We start from the raw sequence: 17,499 nt of genomic DNA, 5'->3' as shown, positions 1-17,499 counted from the left end.
GGCGGTTGATTCATCACAGATGAACAGACTGGCGAGTGTGTCAAAGGTCAACACGGAGAGTCGAAATCACCCCATCCCCACGCCATCGACGCCCCGAATGGGGAATCCGCCTTCTGCAGCAGTTCGCCCTGTCAAAGTCTACCCGCGGTGGATCCCATCGAATTTTTCTCTTGTCATCGCGAGCGGATCCTACCATCCAGTCATTGACGGGCGCAATCACGCCATTCCAGACTGCTGGCTTTTGTGTTCGCTCGCGGAACCATCATGGCTTCTCATCTCTCCTTCGCAGTTGCTGATCGCGCCGGATATTGGCAGATATTGGCAGACGGGGTTGTTGCTTGATTCGGAATCGGATCGGGAGATCGAAATCCGGGGTTGCCACGTGCCGGTCACGAGATCTTAGGGCTGGTGAGTCGAACGAGTCGAACGAGTCGAATGCGGAACGGCTGCTTCGTGAGCGCCTACATATACTGAGATGTTCGTCGACAGATTGTCAGGTGCACGAAACAGCCTGATCCAAGTGATCGAGGGAGTTCGTCTTCCCAGTCTCCTATTCCCCCCTACAACCCAGGTCATCACCAAACTATGGCCTCTACCGACCCTGAGAAGCTGCCCGGGGCACAAAACTATGCAGTTGGCGGTGTTTCAAACCCCCTTGCCAATGCCGACAAGCTGGCCCGTCGTCTATCTGCGCGTCAGGTGCAGATGATTGCTATCGGCGGTACCATTGGCACCGGTCTGTTCCTCGGTACTGGCGAGTCTCTCGCGAAAGGTGGTCCCGCCTCGATGCTGATTGCCTACGCCATCTGCGGCGGCATTGTCTTTGTCACGATGCTGTGCCTTGGTGAGATGGCTGCCTTTATCCCCGTTGCTGGTTCTTTCTGTACTTTTGCGGGGTAGGTAGCATACAGCCCCGCCCCTTGTGGACCCTCGTACATGTCCATTACGAATCAAGAACTGACTTGAGGTCTAGTCGCTTCGTTGATGATGCACTGGGATTTGCCTTAACCTGGAACTATTGGTTCAATGATGCCGTCTCAACAGCTTCGGATATCATCGCCCTGCAGCTGTTATTAAAGTATTGGACAGATAACTTTCCGGGCTGGGCAATTAGTCTGATCTTCCTGGTGGTCGTCATCGCATTGAATATTCTGTCGGTGCGCGTATATGGCGAGGTATTTTTTATTGCCGATCATTTTTGTGGATCTCTTCTGATGGTATATTAGGTTGAATACTGGCTGAGTTTGCTCAAAGTCATTACCATTGTGGTATGTTGACTTTTGCGGGATATTGACCTTCCAGCCTCGGTGCTCATTCATCTGCAGATCTTTATCATTCTTGGAATTGCCGTCAACTGTGGTGGCAATACATCACGCGAGTATATTGGTGGTAAATATTGGCACATCGGAGACGCGCCTTTCGTCGGTGGTATCGGCGGCTTTGCCTCTGTCTTTGTCACGGCCTCATTTGCCTAGTATGTTCAGCTTGAACCCTCCCTTCTTTAGTCAATTCTCTTCTAACCTCTCCCTCAGTGGTGGCACCGAATCCATCGCCATCACTGCTGGTGAAACCAAAAATCCTTCCGAGAACCTGCCCAAGGTCGTCCGCAATGTCTTCTGGCGTATTGTGCTCTTCTATCTGCTCTCCATTCTAATCGTCGGCCTCAACGTCCCCTACAACTACCCCGATCTCTCAAATGGCGACACCCGCACCAGCCCCTTCACAATAGTTTTCCAACAAGTCGGCAGCACCGTCGCCGGCAGCTTCATCAACGCCGTGATCATGACATCTGTCATCTCCGCCGCCAACCACGCTCTCTTCGCCGGCGCCCGCCTCCTCTACACCCTCGCCATTGACGGCTACGCCCCGCACTTCTTCGGCCATCTCAACCGCTTCCAAGTGCCGTGGATCGCCGTCTTCGCCACCTCCGTCATCAGCGGCCTCTGCTTCGGCGCGAGCTACATAGGTGCCGGCCAACTCTGGTCCTGGCTCCAGAACATCGTCGGCGTCTCCAACCAACTGTCCTGGATCTGCATTGGGCTCGCTTCTCTGCGTTTCCGCTCAGCCATCCGCGCCCAGGGCTTGGAGCATCTCCTTCCTTTCAAGAACTGGACGTACCCCTTCGGCCCGGTCATTGCCGTCGGTCTAAACATTGTGCTCGTGCTCGTGCAGGGCTGGAGTTGCTTCAGCCCGCACTTCCAGCGCGTCGACTTCGTCTCATACTACATCGAGATCCCGATCATGATCGTCATGTTCTTGGGATGGAAGCTCGTCAAGCGGACCAAGTTCGTACACAAGTCTGAAATGGATCTGCGCACGGATCGGTATGACGGTGGCATTGACGATGAGCACACACCTGAGGAAGTTGCGGAGGTTGAGAAAAAGGGGATCTGGACGAAGGTCCAGCGGTTTGGACAGTGGATATTTTTCTGATGGTTATTTGTTCTCTTATAATTGCTAGTGTTGCACTTTAGTCGCTCCTACCATAGTTGCATATTGGGTAGTTCGGTGTAGACGATACGATACGATACTGATCTATTCATATCATCGGAGAGTTTGTTCATCTACACTGAATTTGTAACTACAGCATCTTCAGTCGAGAGTACCCATCCAAGTTTCACAAACACACACTTACTGTAGTGTTAGCAGCGTTTCACGGCCTTTATCAAGAGAAGGGATCGATATGCCAAATAAAATCGCTAGGTAGTGATTTAGGGGAATTGACTATCAGAAGCATCGAGATAAAAATCCTCAACTGTGGCACAAGTCGACGTACACAACATAAATATAGCCCCGCCGCACTATTGTCCCAGGATATCGCAGTATGGCAATCAAAATGCGTGGTCAGTGGTTCTAAAAGAAGGAAAAAGAAAACCAAGAACCCAAAGAAGAATGGTGAAGAAAAAAAAAAGCGAGGGCCCCTTTTGACTCCACGAAACGCCGTGCCATGCCTCCAAGCCGCATAACTATAGGGGGTACTCGCAAGGAAAAAAGAATAAAAAGTGAGGAAGAATCCAAGCAAAATACCGCGCTAAAAGACGAAAAAAAATGGAATTCCGATTCCAAGGCGCCTGCCGCATCCATTTCGTGCCACAAGGGCCACAGAACAGAAGCAAAGTGGATAGCGTAACCAGGAAAGGAACCGAGGAATGCACTCCGAAGACCCTGTATGCCGTATGGAAGAGAGAGAGGAAGGGGGGGGGGGGGGGGGGGGAGGGAGAGACATAAGACTTATGTCGTCGTGCGACAAGAAGAGACCAGAATGAGGCAACGGAACAATGAGACAAAACGACAATGGTGTAAATATCGATATGGACAATCAACGCAGAGAATTCCTGATATTTGCACCGAGAAAAGCGCCGTGCTGGAAAGGGTATATCAGAGCAGTCCCTGTAGTCCCTGCTACAAGGAGTGTAATGTTAGGAATTATAGAATACAGGGGCCTCCGGGGCGACTGAGATCGAGATATCCGTCAAGGAATGCGATGGCATACTAAGAAGCGCGAGAGACGCTGACAGGTGCGTTAGCCATTTACCATATCATCCAGAGCCATTTTTCGCCGCTTCACGGGTCGTGATTCATGCGCTTCTGGGTCGGTACTTGGCTGGGGAGGCTGGGATCCTGTTGTGGGGGGATGGCTCAGGGGAGCTGGTGACGGCAGGTCGATTGGACCCAGGTGTCGGGGAGTGGGATCAAAAGGACCGGTCATGGTCGATAACGAGCGTTGATGCGTGGACGAGTGCGTAAAGACCGAGGGGGCTGGCCTCTGTAAAGAGACGGGAGACCTCCGCTCCCGAGAAGCCTCCTCTCGGCCTGGAGCTGTCCATGTTACCGGGTAGGGATCACTCAGACGATGTGCGTGATGAGGGCCAGGAGGGATCGGAGGCACAGAGGGTCCAGGTGGTCCAGGGCTGGCGGTTGCTTGGTGAATTGGGGGAAGCCTAACTGGAGATCCTAGATAGGGCTCGCGAGGCCCTGGAGGAACCCGTGGATCATTCATGGGATGATGATGCGTGGCGCTGCTTGGGCTCTCCGCATATGGTAGAAAAGAAACACCCGCTGGAAGATGGTGCTGAGGCGGAGATGTTGGCGGTGGCAAAGCTGGCCCAGCGAAAGGTGGAAAGCGTCTTTCCATCCCGGGTGGCATGGTGCTCGGCTTGAGTGCTGGGTTGAATCCCCTTGCCATCGGGGCAAATGTAGGCGATGGCTGAGGTGGTGGCGCATATGAGGGCGGACCTGATGAAGAAAATGGGCGTCGGCCGACTGTATTAGGTGGCATTGGCGGGGAATGATCCATCGGACGCGTGAGAGGAAACACAGAGGCAGACCATCGGTGTGGTTGGCCGCGTGGGGCTCGCATAGCTGCTGGTCCTGGCTCACCTATTCCCTGGAGATCGGTCACCGGCCGAAGCTCGCGAGATGATGTGGCCCGGTGGAGGACGTTTCGTTGTGAAGCCATGGATGGATGAACTTCAGCAGGTACCGCCGGATTATCCAAATGGGTTGTATAAGATCGGAGAGAAGAGTCTTCTGCTTTCAATGGTGGTCGTCCTCGCTTCTTGTGCGTGACATCCACGCAAGAAGACTTGTTATGCTGGTCAGCTCGAGCTGTGAACCATTAAAAGCAAAGAAAAATACTTACGGCCTTTCCTGCAAGCACACATCTTCGACACGGGCGTGCTGGGTCACATCCGAGATGCTTCTTCTTGCAGTTGACACAAGCTGAAGCGACATGGGCTTTCGTGCGCCGAGTTGATTTCTGGACCAGTGATCGGGTTGCCGGTCCCGGCACCTCAGACTCCAGGGATGCTAAAGGATACGGAGGTACAACTGGCGGTAGGTGAGGAGACCCAGTGAATACTGGGGTATGTTGGTCTCCATACCTCGATCGAATAGGTGCTGGTAAAGGATCAGCGAGCACAGGGAATGGCTGAGGTGCACCTGAGATAGAAGCAGAGGCAGGAACAGGGACAGCCTCGCCAGTCGTTGCTGGTCCCGACGAAGTAGCCGGGGGATAGGATTCCAGCGGCCTAGAAGACTCTCCGGATGTCGCCGAGGGCTCTTCCGGAGGAGAGCCAGACATCGATTGACGGGGGAGAGGAGGCCGGGGGCTGCAGCCTCGAGCATTGGCCGACCAAGATCGATTCAACGGCAGCCGCTCTGGGCCCGAGTTGAATCGGGGTTGTCCGAACTGAGGAGTGGTGAGGCTCGGCGGGTGAAGCACGAGTGGTTGCATCGGGCGTCAGACGGGGAGACGAACTGGCCCACGGGGCAATGATTCCCGCTTCCTGGCGAGTAGGTTCTTTTTCTTTTGGCTTGGGGTGCAATGGAGTATTCACAAACGGGGACCACAGGCACTTGGCTTTGCGTTTGGGGACAGCATATCTGATGAATGGGTAATTCTTAGAGCAAACAGTCGGGACCGGGGACAGGGGGAGAATCAGGAAAACCGGAGACCACCGAAGACTACAGTCAAGATAGGAAAATGGAAGCGGGCACTGGGTGAGAGTGGAGGGAGGGGGGGGCGAGGACGAGTGTCAGCAGCGGTGTAGGGTGCCGGAGGTACGGAGTATAGAGGACCAAGTGTATCCAGCGTAGGGAGAGGTGATCGCAGGGACAGCAGGGATAGCAGGGATGGCAGGGACAGAAGGGAAGAGCGAGATGGAAAGGGAAAGGAAGGGAAGGAGGTGGAGGAAGCGTATGGAGCTCAGGGTGTCAATATCGGGTCGTCATCCAAGCTCCCCGTCACTCAGGCTGTGTTCCGCGGACCACCCAAGCTTATAATCGGTGGGCAGAGAGATCCGCTATTGGAGGAGTCAGAAAATAGACTGCATCGATCAGCGGGAGATTTCCAGATCATGACAGCAGGGTTGCTCATAGCCGCGCATGTCTTTCCCCTCCTAGGGCGATTTATTGCAGGATGGCGGTCGATCATCGAGCTAGGATCACAGCGCAGGCGCAGCAGTGTCAAAGCCCCCTCTTGGGACTGCTGCCTCCCCACGTCCTTGCCTCCGATGTCTCGATCCACCACGTTCCGGTGCAGGAGAGGTGCAGACCGACGGGCTAGGAAGAAAAGGGCAAGAGAATGGAAGGAAAACGGTGAACTATACCCGTCACGTAGTCATCCAGTCAGCTCCTCCGGGTGTTTTAGATGCAGGTATGTCAAGTTCGTCCGAGTGTTCTCCGTCCGGGCGTACTTTGTCGAGATCCAACCCGGGGTTTTGCAAACGATTCCCTTTTTTGTCTCTGGGGACAACCCCCTAGGTTGCCCTAGTTGGTTCCCTCAGCTCGGTTGGGCTCGGTAATCCCCTGTATACGAACGCGGGTGTGAAATACGGAAGTAGTAGATGGGTAGTAGACGGTGGGTGGGAAGCAAGAAAAGAGCCACATTGGAAAAGAAAATAAAAGACCGCGAAATAATAGTCAGATAATAGGCAGATTGTTATTCCTCGTTTTTCCCCTTTCTCTTTCCCAGAGTAGCACACCCGACCTGCAGGATCCAGGCTTATACCAGAGCCGATGAGAGGGAAATGGAAGAAAAAAAAAAAGAAAACAGCAGGTTCGGCGGGTCCTATGGGGACCAAGGTAGGAAAGTAGTGGTCAGTGCAGGGCGGCGCTAGTAGCTGATAGACTTGATCTCCGTCATGGTAGATCTTTGCGAATAACGGGGGAGGGTTTGCCCCCAACCGGCACCGCGCGGCCAAAGGGAGGGAGAGAAACAGGGTGTGGGGGATGTGTGAGTAGCATGACTCTCATTTTTTTTCCCTGCTGATTTCTTTTCTCGAATCGGCCTGGTCTCGGTCCCCTCTCAAGCTTCAGCCGGGAGAAACCAAATAAATAGCGTGATGCCTCCCGTTTCTCCATCTTTGGGTCGAGAACCGACTCAGTTCACACTGGAGAGTGGCTTGCATGAGATGGAGAACGAGTCGCTGTCAGTGACACCTCCACTCTCCCCGAAGGGGGATCAGCTCGGCGTCAATTTCACTCTGGAAGGAAGGGATCAGATTCCGCTAGCATCGAACGGGATAGTCACTGGTTAATTTTTTTTACCCCTCTGTGATGATTTTCTCGAGGCGACGAGAGAAGAGGGGGGTGGGAGTCGATGCCAATCAGAACCAGGGAAGCAAGGCGAGAGGGATTGACGGATCGACGTCGGCGCCCGCAGCCATTGCCAATAGTCGGGCTCGGCAGTGAAATGCGCATTCCGTTTGACATGGACAAAGTACTTGCGTTTTCCTCATCACTTCGCCCTCCGCGAGGAAGAGCAGAGGGGGTGCCACACCGGACCCTGCGATGGCTTCATCTCTAGTTTCGTTGCAACCCATCGGGGATGACGAGAGGAGGCGTGGGGGGAAAGAAGCGGTGCTTTTTGGTTCATTTCCCGGCGCATCGAGACTTTCGATAGGATAATTATTGGGGTCTCCCCCATTTGAGTTTCCGACCTTAAATCAGCTCCACCGGGCAAATCAAATCAGCCCAGCGGCCGAGGGATGCCCTTTGCAGGAACCACGCAGGCGAGAACCGAACGGTGGTCGAATCCCCGACACTCTGGGTGCGTCCCTGCATTGTTGCTCAGGTGGAATCATAGCCTTGGTGAATGCCTCGCGATAATTGATTGCGATCGTCGATTTTATGGCTGGCCCGGGGAGGACAATCCATCATGAGCACAAACGAAATGAATACAATCGCCGCGCAAGACATCATTATTCGCAAGGAGCTTGTCTGGTGATGTCAAAGCTGGTCGCGAACGAGTCGAACCCATGGTCGTTATTCTCCGCAGTGGAGATCAACAGCTCCCACGCCCCACCGGGGCAATGTGTTGTATGACCAGGTCGATCCTCCGGTTTATGCTCCGTCGTACGAGAAGGGGTTACTGTTACAGTCGAGCCTGGACACAAGGCGCCGCTTGAGGTCCGTTAACCGCGGGTTGTTCTGGTTGGTCTCACAGCAGGTGCGCCATGAACTATGAATCGGACAGCTGCATGGAAGGGGCGAAGAGAAGACAGAAAAAAAATGAGAGAAAAAAAGAGAGATCTGTCTGAATTGGATTATTGGGAATTATTCGGCCCTCTTCACTGGTTCTTGCTCGGATCGGTACCGAATGGAGATGGTTCGCAATGGCAAGTGATGCCGATGACGAAGCTGTTCAATAATCAGCCCTGGAGGAGCGGGTTCCTGTCGTGGTACCCCGTCACACCACCCTCTCTCTGTTCCCCGGTGTGTGGATGTGGGAGGAACAGAGCTGTGTGAAGAAGGACACCCGGGAACACAATAATGCCTCACGGTCTCGTCCGCCCGAAGGAAGTGTAAACCAAAACAGAGGAGAGAAAAAAAATCCTTATTTTCCGGGGACTCCGACGGCATTGAGCAACCAGATGTGGCGGTAGCCTTAGCGCTCCTTGGTGGGCGATCACCGCAGCGCGTGCGCATTGCTCATCCCTGGCCTTTGGAACTGCAGGGAAAATCCACGCCCAACGTCATGGGGTGATTGACAGCTGGAGGGTGACTTGAACGGGAGGTGCCGAGAGGGGGGAGAACAAAAGGCGGCTCGCAGCTGGACTCCAGGCCGAAAGGGAGCGACGGTGCATAGCAGTGTGGAACATGCGGCACGCGGAGCAGCAAGGGGTCTGTCACCCCCGTTCATGCACGATCTGCCACTTGCAAAGTCAATAGTGGTGCGAACCATTTGGGACCATTTGGGACTCGGCTGGTAGTGCTGCCTGTTTCGGCTTAGTTACTGAAGAGCTCTCCTTTTCTTCTTTTCCCGTTGTCGAATCCGCGGCGGCCGATACCGAGCCGGCGCTCAGAAGCAAACCGAGGTCTAAATCAACTTAGCTCCTGGGACACGGTGCTACCAGTAATCATTCGTTGCATGGTATTCATGCAGAAGAGGGGAAAAAGCGACGACATATCAAGCTTGGAAGCTTGGGACCGGTGGATCACCACGATTTGTCAATGCGGATCCCCCAAAGAATTCGCCGATGACTCCAACCCTGGTTTGGTCAAATAGCAGTCGAAGCGGAGATTATTTGGGCTACCACCTCGTGGGCTTAGGCCCATTTCTTGTCAAACGGCACACCCGAGGTCGATGAGAGCAGTGCTGTACATCGCGTGCTTGTGCGATAAAAGGCCGGATCTCAACGGTGCTTTCCCTCACGTTCCGACGCCTGGATCGCCGTAGTGACTGGACCGTTGCGCACTCTGTGCAGAAAGGAGAAAAAGCAAAGACGGAAGATTCAAGAAAACACGAGAGATGCTGGCTTGGTTTAGAACCTGTCGAGGTGCACGAGATGGCTGTACTTGATGCGCAGTGGTGGACCGCTGGGGAAAGGAAGGAAGTAAAGGTGGAAATGGTAATCAGAAGAAGAGAAAAATGATCACGGGTCAAATCCAGTCGGACAGCAACCATGAATGGTATGTTCAAGGCACACATACTGTAGACAAGCAAACCACAGATCCGGTTACACTAATACACTCTATACATGAAACATTTTCCAAGTCAATCACTAATGCTTCTTCTTCGAGGGCCGGGCGTTCTTCTCGCGTCGCTTCTGCTTGAGCTTGCGCGCCTTGCGGATATCGTCCGTCGAGCGAATCTCGCTCTTCCCACCGGCCGCCGCTCCACCAGCTTGAGAGTGCTGTCGTTCCCGAGCTGCCTCGTTCTTCTTCTTCATCTTCTCATAGTCCGAGCGCAGCGGGTCAGCCCGTTTAGGTGCCTGCTGCTTGTTGTGTCGGAATCGGCCACCACCGCTACCATAACCACCTCGTCCTCCAGATGTCAATCCATTGGCCATTCCAGGAGTCTCGGCCTCGCCCACGCGAGGCAGATGGCTCACGCGTTTGCCCTTCTTCCAGGCCTGGAAACGACCACTCCGGAAACTGGCGGCAATCTTCGCCCCGCTCTCGCCGCGAACCAGTTGAGCACCCTTGGAGCCATCTTCGTCGTTTTGTCGCGCCACGTACTTCTTGTGTCGCTTGTCCCAACGCATGGTGGAGCGCGGTTCACCGAATCCACGATGCCCCTCGTCACCGTTGAGGTCCATGGTGGCACTGCGTGAGGCCTGAGCGAAGTTCGAGTTTGTGCCAGAATGGACACCATAAGCCCGGTCTTCAGCAAGGTCGTTGTTGGTGGGCGTGTAACCCATGAAATATTCGGGGTTCTGGAAAGAGGCGGCTGCGGACACGTCATTCGACTTCTCTGTTTGGTTGTTTTTGGGTTGGGAATAGGCGGAGAAAGTAACCTCCAGGTCAGACTCCGACGCCAAGGACATGTTATCACCAGCTTCGTCGGGAATACCGTCATCGTTCCCGTCATCTGCCTCGCCATTGCCACCACTCATCTCGTTCAGTTCCGACTGAGCCTTGGCCTCTGCGCGCTGCTTCTTTTTGTCGACCGTTGTGCGAATCCGCTTGATGGTGTCGATAGCCTCATCACCTTCAGACTTGCCACCACGTCGGTTGTGGACTTCGAATATCGTCTCCTGAGGCCGATACCCACCGATACGAGCGAGCATTTTCTCCCGCTCTGTCTCCATTTGGCTTGTCTCATCATTGAACATCACATGAATGGTCGACCAATCTTCGGTACTTGTCACCTGCTTGGCTCGTTTGGCACTCTCCAGCGACGCAGCGTTACGCGTACGCATATATAACTTCTCACCCCTCGTAGCCACCTGGCGTTGAGAAGCAATGTCGGTAGTCTCCTCCAACACTTTATTCACCCATTCACAGCTTCGAGACAAGGGATCCCGTGGAATGCCGCCCACAGCGACATCCTCCGCGAAATTGACCTTATCGCCGTACTGACGACCAAGGACCAGTCTTCGGCCCAAGAAAAGCTGAAGATCAAGCAGGTATGGGGCGTCAGCGTCTCGGACGAGACTGTAGCTCCAGCCCTTTCGACCAGCGCGAGCAGTACGTCCAACACGATGAATGAAGATTTTCGGCTGGGAAGGGAAGTCGTAGTTGATGACATTGGCAAGAACCGGAATATCGATACCTCTCGCAGCCACGTCGGTGACAACCAAGATATTGGAGATGCCCTGTCGGAAATTCTGGACCTGCATCCTCCGAGCGGTCTGGTCGAGCGAACCGTATGCATATGAAGTAGCAAAGCCAGCCTCATTCAAGAGGGAATAGAGGTAATCAACATGGTGCTTAGTCGCAGCAAACACAATGGTGGAGTGCTTGGTCGGCGATTCTTTATGATTTCCAGACTTTTCCACTTCTGATCTCTTCCGCTTCTTATCTTTCGATCTGAAACCCTCTTGTTTCAACTTTTGGGCAACTTCTGTAGGACCCGTGGGCATCTGAATGATCTCGTGTAGGATATGAAGCAGAGCGCCTTCCTTGTCTGACGATTTGATAGAGAAGAAGACGTTTTGGAGATCTGGCGAGATTTTGCTTTCTGTATCTAGACGCACCAAGCTTGGCTCTTGCAAGCCGGCCCGCGCGAATTCTACCAGCGATTTTGGAAGCGTGGCAGAGAAAAGAAGGGTTTGCCGGGTCGAAGGCAGACCGTGCAAAATCTCTGTCAGTTGGGCAGCGAAGCCCATTTCGAAGAGGCGATCGGCCTCGTCGAATACCACATATTGGATACTTGACAGATCAAGACCCATTTCGACCTTAAGATGCAGGAAACGACCGGGGGTGGCGATGACGATGTCGGGGTTACCAGCCATCATTCCAAACTGGTCCTCGAGACTGTCTCCACCGACAAGAAGCACTGATCGCAGGTCTGTTCCACGCCCCATTTCCTTCACCACTTTCAATGTCTGTAGAGCCAGCTCTCGGGAAGGCGACATGATCAAACCCCGTGCACCAAACTTGGTACTATGGCTCTTCAATTTCTCAATCATGGGGATGACGAAAGCTGCGGTCTTTCCGGAACCGGTTCGAGCCATACCAACAACGTCCTTGTCATCCATAATCACCGGGATGGTCTTCCGCTGAATAGGAGTTGGGACGGAGAAGCCCTTGCGGGCGATTGCCTTCAGTAGATTCGCACTGAGACCCATGGCCTGGAAACCACCGCCTTTCTTAACGGTGCGGCCTTTAAGATTTGCGCCCTTCCGGTTCGCAGAAGCCTGTCGTGTCGCAATAAAAGCCTCATCGTCATCGTCTCCGTCGGCCCCCAGGAAATCGAGGTCCTGCGATGGTTTGGGCTGCTGGCGAGGCTGGGAGGGGGCGCCCGCATCGGAGTCATTATCACTTTCCTTCTGGAAGAGCGCACTTGTGATGTCGAATTCGTTCTCCGACATGGCCGGAGAAGCTTCGCGGCGAGGCATGGTTGCCGTGTGGTTAGCCGAAAACCCCTCTAGGCGGTAGATAGGCGTCACCGATATCAAGGCGGAAAATGGAGTTGATAGCGGTTAAACAATTCGACCCATCAACCGAGGACGACGGTGGTGATGAACATAGAAATACAGATTGATGTGTATCGATCGAAAAGCCACCTTATCCGCGTCACACCTGAAAAATTTCGTCAAGCAGGTGCGTGTTCCTGTTTCAAAATAGCTGCGTCGTTGATCGCCGTCCAAGAAAAAAAAATCTCGAGATCCGCAGGCGGTGAGACACTAAACGCAAATGGTGCAAACACCCATCCCCCGCGACGCGTGCCGACACGCTCCCAATCGAGTAAAATGATTTTACGCAAATTCAACACTCATACCACTCACACATAATGGGTATGATCCTCACAATGGTTACAGATCAATCAAACTAACCTGTCTTACTCAGACGGTGGCTACAATTACAACTCCTATGGCGGCCAGTCCGGTGGTGGTGGATTCATGCCCGGCGAGACCAATAGCCCTTCTGGTGGAAAGGTACGAGAAGCTCTGATTGAGCGTGTAATGTCACCCACTGACCGCAACCCAGACCGGCGACCGCGACAACAAGACCCTCCGTCCCGTGACAATTAAGCAAGTCAACGATGCGTCGTCTCCATACCCAGAGGCCCCTTACCAGATCGACGGCGCGGACGTGGCCAACGTGCTCTTCGTCGGCCAAGTGCGTAACATCAGCTCTCAGAGCACAAACATCACATACAAGATCGATGATGGAACGGGCGAGCTCGAGGTCAAGAAGTGGGTTGATTCGGCCACGGCTGATAGCATGGACACGGACGAGGGCAAAGGGCCCGGCGACGGGAAGAACGAGATCGAACTGAATGGCTACGCCCGTGTGTTCGGATCGATCAAGACATTCGGAAACAAGCGGTATATCGGTGCTCACAGCGTGCGGCCGCTGAAGGATATCAATGAGCTGCACTGCCACATTCTCGAGGCGACTGCCGTGCACCTGTTCTTCACTCGTGGGCCTCCTGGTGCCGGGGCCGGGGCCGGTGCTGGTGGCGATGCAGTCATGGGCGGTGCGGATGACTACGGTGCTGGCGACAACAAGGCTCTTATGTCCACATCTCCGCTCGCGAGGAAAGTCTACAACTTGCTGAAGACGGAGCCTCAGGACGACACTGGTCTACATCTGCAGCAGATTGCATCGAAGTTGAACATCCCAGCCACCGATGTGGCACGCGCTGGAGAGGAATTGATTGCGGCGGGTGTGATCTTCTCGACCATGGATGAACAGACCTGGGCCATTCTGGAGTATTCTTCCTAAATACTAGGGTGGTGCTAGGCTTCGTGGTGCCTTTTCTTTACAGATAAAGTCATTTCACAGATTCAAATGATATCATGATTCATTTTGCATTTAATGACAGGTTCTAGATCCTATCTATATACAACTTGTTCTAGATCTTTCCTGTTTCAGAGAGCCCCTCCCTGCTCTATTTCAACACGCCAGCGGCTGAACTGTCTCATCCATGCTATTGTCTCGTTGAAATCGTCGGTATCGTATTTGTTGCGACAGTGGTTCTCAGGGATGAAAACAACCCGTAAATATTCAATCACGTCAGCTCGTTCCGTTGCAGAGCTTCTTCAACAGACCGCTCCCAACTGATATGAGTGATGAATACAGCCTCAATACCAGAAACAAGCATCAGAGCAAGAGCCACGCCGGTCCAGAGACCCATAACCCCCCAGCCAAGGTAGAAAGTAGTCCCCATGCTGATGGGCATGGCAATGGCATAGTAACAGAATAGCTGGATGTACCCTCCAATTTCTTGGCGACCTAGTGCACGGAGGATACCATTGCTGTTGGCTGCCAAGGCGTCAAAGAGCTGAAAGGCAGCACACAAGGGAAGCACCTGGGCGACAATTTGGATCACCTCAGGGTCCGAGCTGAAAAGCATGGGGATATAAGACCGCAGGCTCGATAGAAGAATCATGTTGAAAAGACCGACAATCACGGCACCACAGAAGCTCGCCTTCGCCGACGTCTTTGCCGCACTAACCAACGTAGCTCCGATCAGATTTGCCACGCGGGTGCTACCAGCGATGGACAAGGGGAACGGGATTTGCCAAGTGATGCTGGCTATGGTTGAGAGAATGGATTGAGCAGCAAGTGCGGAGGTGCCAAGATAGCTTGAGGCCAGTGTCAGGACCTCGAATGCAAGACATTCGGCTTCTACCATGATCAATCCTGGCAGAGCAAGCCGGATCATAGGCACCCAGTTCTCAAAGGCCCGTTTTGTAAAGCCACACCAGCATTCAGACCCAACGGCAAAGTAGATGTACGCGAACAGGCCCAGCGGGAGGAGAGTTTCGGTAATGACAACGGCGATTGGGGCGCCGACGAACCCCCATCCCAGTTTCTGTGCGCATTTTAGTCTCAGATCTTCTGCAAGTAGTCCCGAGGGATGAGGGGCCAGTTGCATCAACTTACCCAGACAAAGAACCAATTCATGAACGCATTCAGTGGAGCGCAGAAGAGCAGGACATACAGAGATGCAGAAAAGACGCCTTGTGCTTGTAGATATCGCTTGCCGCTCTCAAAGCAAGCATAGCCCGGAGTGCCGAGAAGAGCAATTTTTAGGTATAGACCCGCCATCTTGGCCACCTCTTTCTCGGGCACGATCTTGGCCAAGATGTGCTCGGAGAAATACCAGAGAATGGCAATGGGAATGGTCACCAGCCAGAGGAAATACACCATCCTCAGCATCTGCAAACCCACCAGCTTTCGCTTCCCGGATCCATACGCCTGGGCGCACAGGGTATCCAAGCTGGTTGCTAGGCCAGAATAGACCGCGTTGCCGGTGATACTCACGGTCATACTGGCCAGACTGACTGCACCGAGCTCCTCTTTGCCCAAATGGCCAATCGTAAAGATACTTGCCACGGTGAGAGAGTACTGCAGCAGGAAGGTCACCATCAACGGCAGTGAGTATCTGCCAATTACCTTTGCCTCGCGTCTCCACGTCGTGTTTATCAGCCCCGCCGTGACAGCCTCTTCCCATTTGCGATCGATCTCGTCCGAGTCCATGCCATCGTTGCCGGGGGTTCTCAGAAGAGCTGTCGTCTCCGTGGCTCCGGCGCCATATTCTGCATCTCTCCCATTTGAGCCCTCGGCAGCTCCATGCGGCTTCGATGAGCTTGCTTGTCCGGGGGATGGTGAAGTGAAGATGCTGCTCAGTTTGTGCTGCAAGCCCTGGGATTTGGGGTGGGCATGATCTGGCACAATCAAGTTATTGTCACTGAGCAGGGTCCGTTCCTCCTCGACGGCTTGCTCACGCTCGCTAGTGGTCAAGGGTTGGTAGTCAAGGTTCACCGGAACGACCGTCCCATGGCTGCCCGCGGTGAAATAGTTGGGGCGGCGATATGATCCCGCCAGCGAGTGTGGGTTAGTGCCGGCATGGCTCGTAGCGAGGCGGACGGTTGAGGACTCGGAGGTCGCATCGGTGGTTGAGCTAGCATCGTCATCGTCAGAGTAATGCGCGAGATCGCGGGCAATGGCCGATGTGGCAATGGGGGAGCTCGAGGTGAAAGATCGGCCGAACGGACTCTGGTGCTCTGCAGATTCCGCGGAGAGCGTGTTTCGCGGTGCCATGATGAAGGGAAGAAAGCCTTTTACAGCACGTCCAGCATCCTCTACAGAGACAACTCCACTACACGAAGGAAAGGAAAGAAGCGGAGAAGCATTGAAGGACGCAAGAAAAGATTACGGCTGGAGCCCTGGGACTGAAAAGTGGGGGAGGAAAAGCTTTGACGGAGCCGCGAGTCCACTGATAACCTTGGAAGTAGGAGTGTCAAACTAATACATAATGGGCGGAGTCTCCGACTTGTAGATATGCCGGGTTGGAACCGACCATCGCCCGCTCGCGCCTCCCAATCGCATGTAAGGGAAATATCAATGAGTCAACGCTCGTATGGACCCCGCGAGCGTTCGGGAAAGTCTCGGTGACTCGGTGACGGCGACCCACTGCGGACTAACGCCCGTGCATGCTGCTCTGTTCACCGCGTCGTTCTTGGACGATATTTGAGAGAACGTCTCTCAAACAGCTCGAGATGTTCCTACAGATTCAATAGTGTCTGGGCAATGTGAGGAATGGTTCAGTCATACAGCACCTCAATGCCGTGACATCACCGCATGCGGGCAATCACCTGATCCGTGCCCATCTCGGTGTTCTCCAGCTTCGGTCCTCACGGATTTCTCTGTCTCTTGGGAACCCAATCTCGAAGCCTCGTCTCGGCCATGGCTCAGCCCACCAACGTGGGGAGCGTGAGCTCGCGATACAACCCGTTGGTCAACCCGTTTCACTGCAAACCTGCCTTGGTCGAAGAGTAAGTCCAACACTCCCCAAGGACTTTACAACCAACCCTCCACTCTGTTTTTTGTTGGTTGTCCTGTTCTGTCTGGAGGATAGGGAGGTCTCCAGCCTGGAAAAAGCCTCGCTGCCGACCTTGATACCCTTTATCTGCTCCCTATTCTTATCGCATCTCCACATTCCTCCGTTCAGGCTCCCGAGCTAACACCTTCAGACATGTCGAAGATCAACACCACATCCTCTGCTCCCCGCCCATATTTGGTGCCCTTCTCTTTGAGAATACTACCAGTGATGCCCGCGATCACTGTGCCAACGAGCGCACCTTTCTCTCCTGGCTGCGCATGTCCATGTACCTCGCCGTCGTCTCGCTCGCTATCATCATCTCCTTCCACTTTCACGCACAGCCATCGGGTCTGGAGCGGCGCATGGCTTTCCCACTTGGCATCATCTTCTGGGTCTTGAGTATGATCTGTCTTGGCAATGGATTCGCCAACTATGCTCGCACAGTCCGCAAATACAGTCGCAAAGCGGCGTTGGTTCAGAGTGGTTGGAAGACGCAGATGGTGTTTACGGTGGTCGGTACGGCCATTTTGGGAAGTTGCATCTTGTTCTTGTCGACTGATCGGCAGTCCTGAGCTTTTATTATTTGTCTTACTCCAGGCGTTTGGGTCCTATGGCTATTTGCATGGCGGTGTATATTTAGGAGCATTGAGATATTCCAGCGATGATCGAAAATTTTCAAAAATTTTCAACTTAATCGAGCTGTTGTTCCAAACCGAGATTTCGTGGATTTATAGTTATGACAAGATGGGGCAATGAGTAGAATGCATCGCTTT

At 53.7% G+C, this 17,499-nt stretch overlaps 6 protein-coding genes across 6 annotated transcripts; 3 read left to right on the top strand and 3 right to left on the bottom strand.

The window, feature by feature from the left end:
• Positions 1-585: 585 nt before the first annotated feature.
• Positions 586-2,433, top strand: N7459_004644 (amino acid permease; the record flags this gene model as incomplete). The annotated part of the gene is made up of 5 exons (XM_056943828.1): positions 586-896; positions 974-1,175; positions 1,227-1,268; positions 1,326-1,474; positions 1,533-2,433. The coding sequence occupies 5 exons, from the start codon at positions 586-588 to the stop codon at positions 2,431-2,433; spliced, it is 1,605 nt and encodes a 534-aa protein (XP_056800711.1).
• A 1,090-nt stretch (positions 2,434-3,523) lies between these two features.
• On the bottom strand, positions 3,524-5,083 carry sclB (uncharacterized protein; the record flags this gene model as incomplete). Its single annotated transcript, XM_056943827.1, has 2 exons — positions 3,524-4,585; positions 4,643-5,083. 2 exons carry the CDS (start codon positions 5,081-5,083, stop codon positions 3,524-3,526), a joined length of 1,503 nt encoding a protein of 500 aa, XP_056800710.1.
• Positions 5,084-9,506: 4,423 nt separating this feature from the next.
• N7459_004642 (ATP-dependent RNA helicase DBP10) lies at positions 9,507-12,287 on the bottom strand (the record flags this gene model as incomplete). The annotated part of the gene is made up of 1 exon (XM_056943826.1): positions 9,507-12,287. One exon carries the CDS (start codon positions 12,285-12,287, stop codon positions 9,507-9,509), a length of 2,781 nt encoding a protein of 926 aa, XP_056800709.1.
• A 395-nt stretch (positions 12,288-12,682) lies between these two features.
• Positions 12,683-13,620, top strand: N7459_004641 (uncharacterized protein; the record flags this gene model as incomplete). The annotated part of the gene is made up of 3 exons (XM_056943825.1): positions 12,683-12,686; positions 12,739-12,827; positions 12,880-13,620. The coding sequence occupies 3 exons, from the start codon at positions 12,683-12,685 to the stop codon at positions 13,618-13,620; spliced, it is 834 nt and encodes a 277-aa protein (XP_056800708.1).
• Positions 13,621-13,906: 286 nt separating this feature from the next.
• Positions 13,907-15,945, bottom strand: N7459_004640 (MATE family efflux transporter; the record flags this gene model as incomplete). Its single annotated transcript, XM_056943824.1, has 2 exons — positions 13,907-14,713; positions 14,785-15,945. The coding sequence occupies 2 exons, from the start codon at positions 15,943-15,945 to the stop codon at positions 13,907-13,909; spliced, it is 1,968 nt and encodes a 655-aa protein (XP_056800707.1).
• A 645-nt stretch (positions 15,946-16,590) lies between these two features.
• On the top strand, positions 16,591-17,298 carry N7459_004639 (DUF202 domain-containing protein; the record flags this gene model as incomplete). The annotated part of the gene is made up of 2 exons (XM_056943823.1): positions 16,591-16,679; positions 16,878-17,298. The coding sequence occupies 2 exons, from the start codon at positions 16,591-16,593 to the stop codon at positions 17,296-17,298; spliced, it is 510 nt and encodes a 169-aa protein (XP_056800706.1).
• Between the last annotated feature and the right edge of the window lie 201 nt (positions 17,299-17,499).

The sequence above is a fragment of the Penicillium hispanicum genome (assembly GCF_028827665.1).
Source record: "Penicillium hispanicum strain IBT 35686 chromosome Unknown utg000004l_segment0_segment0, whole genome shotgun sequence".
In the NCBI taxonomy this organism is placed as follows: Eukaryota; Fungi; Ascomycota; class Eurotiomycetes; order Eurotiales; family Aspergillaceae; genus Penicillium; species Penicillium hispanicum.
Note: the sequence above shows the minus strand (reverse complement) of the source record. Positions and strands in the feature narration are given on the sequence as shown.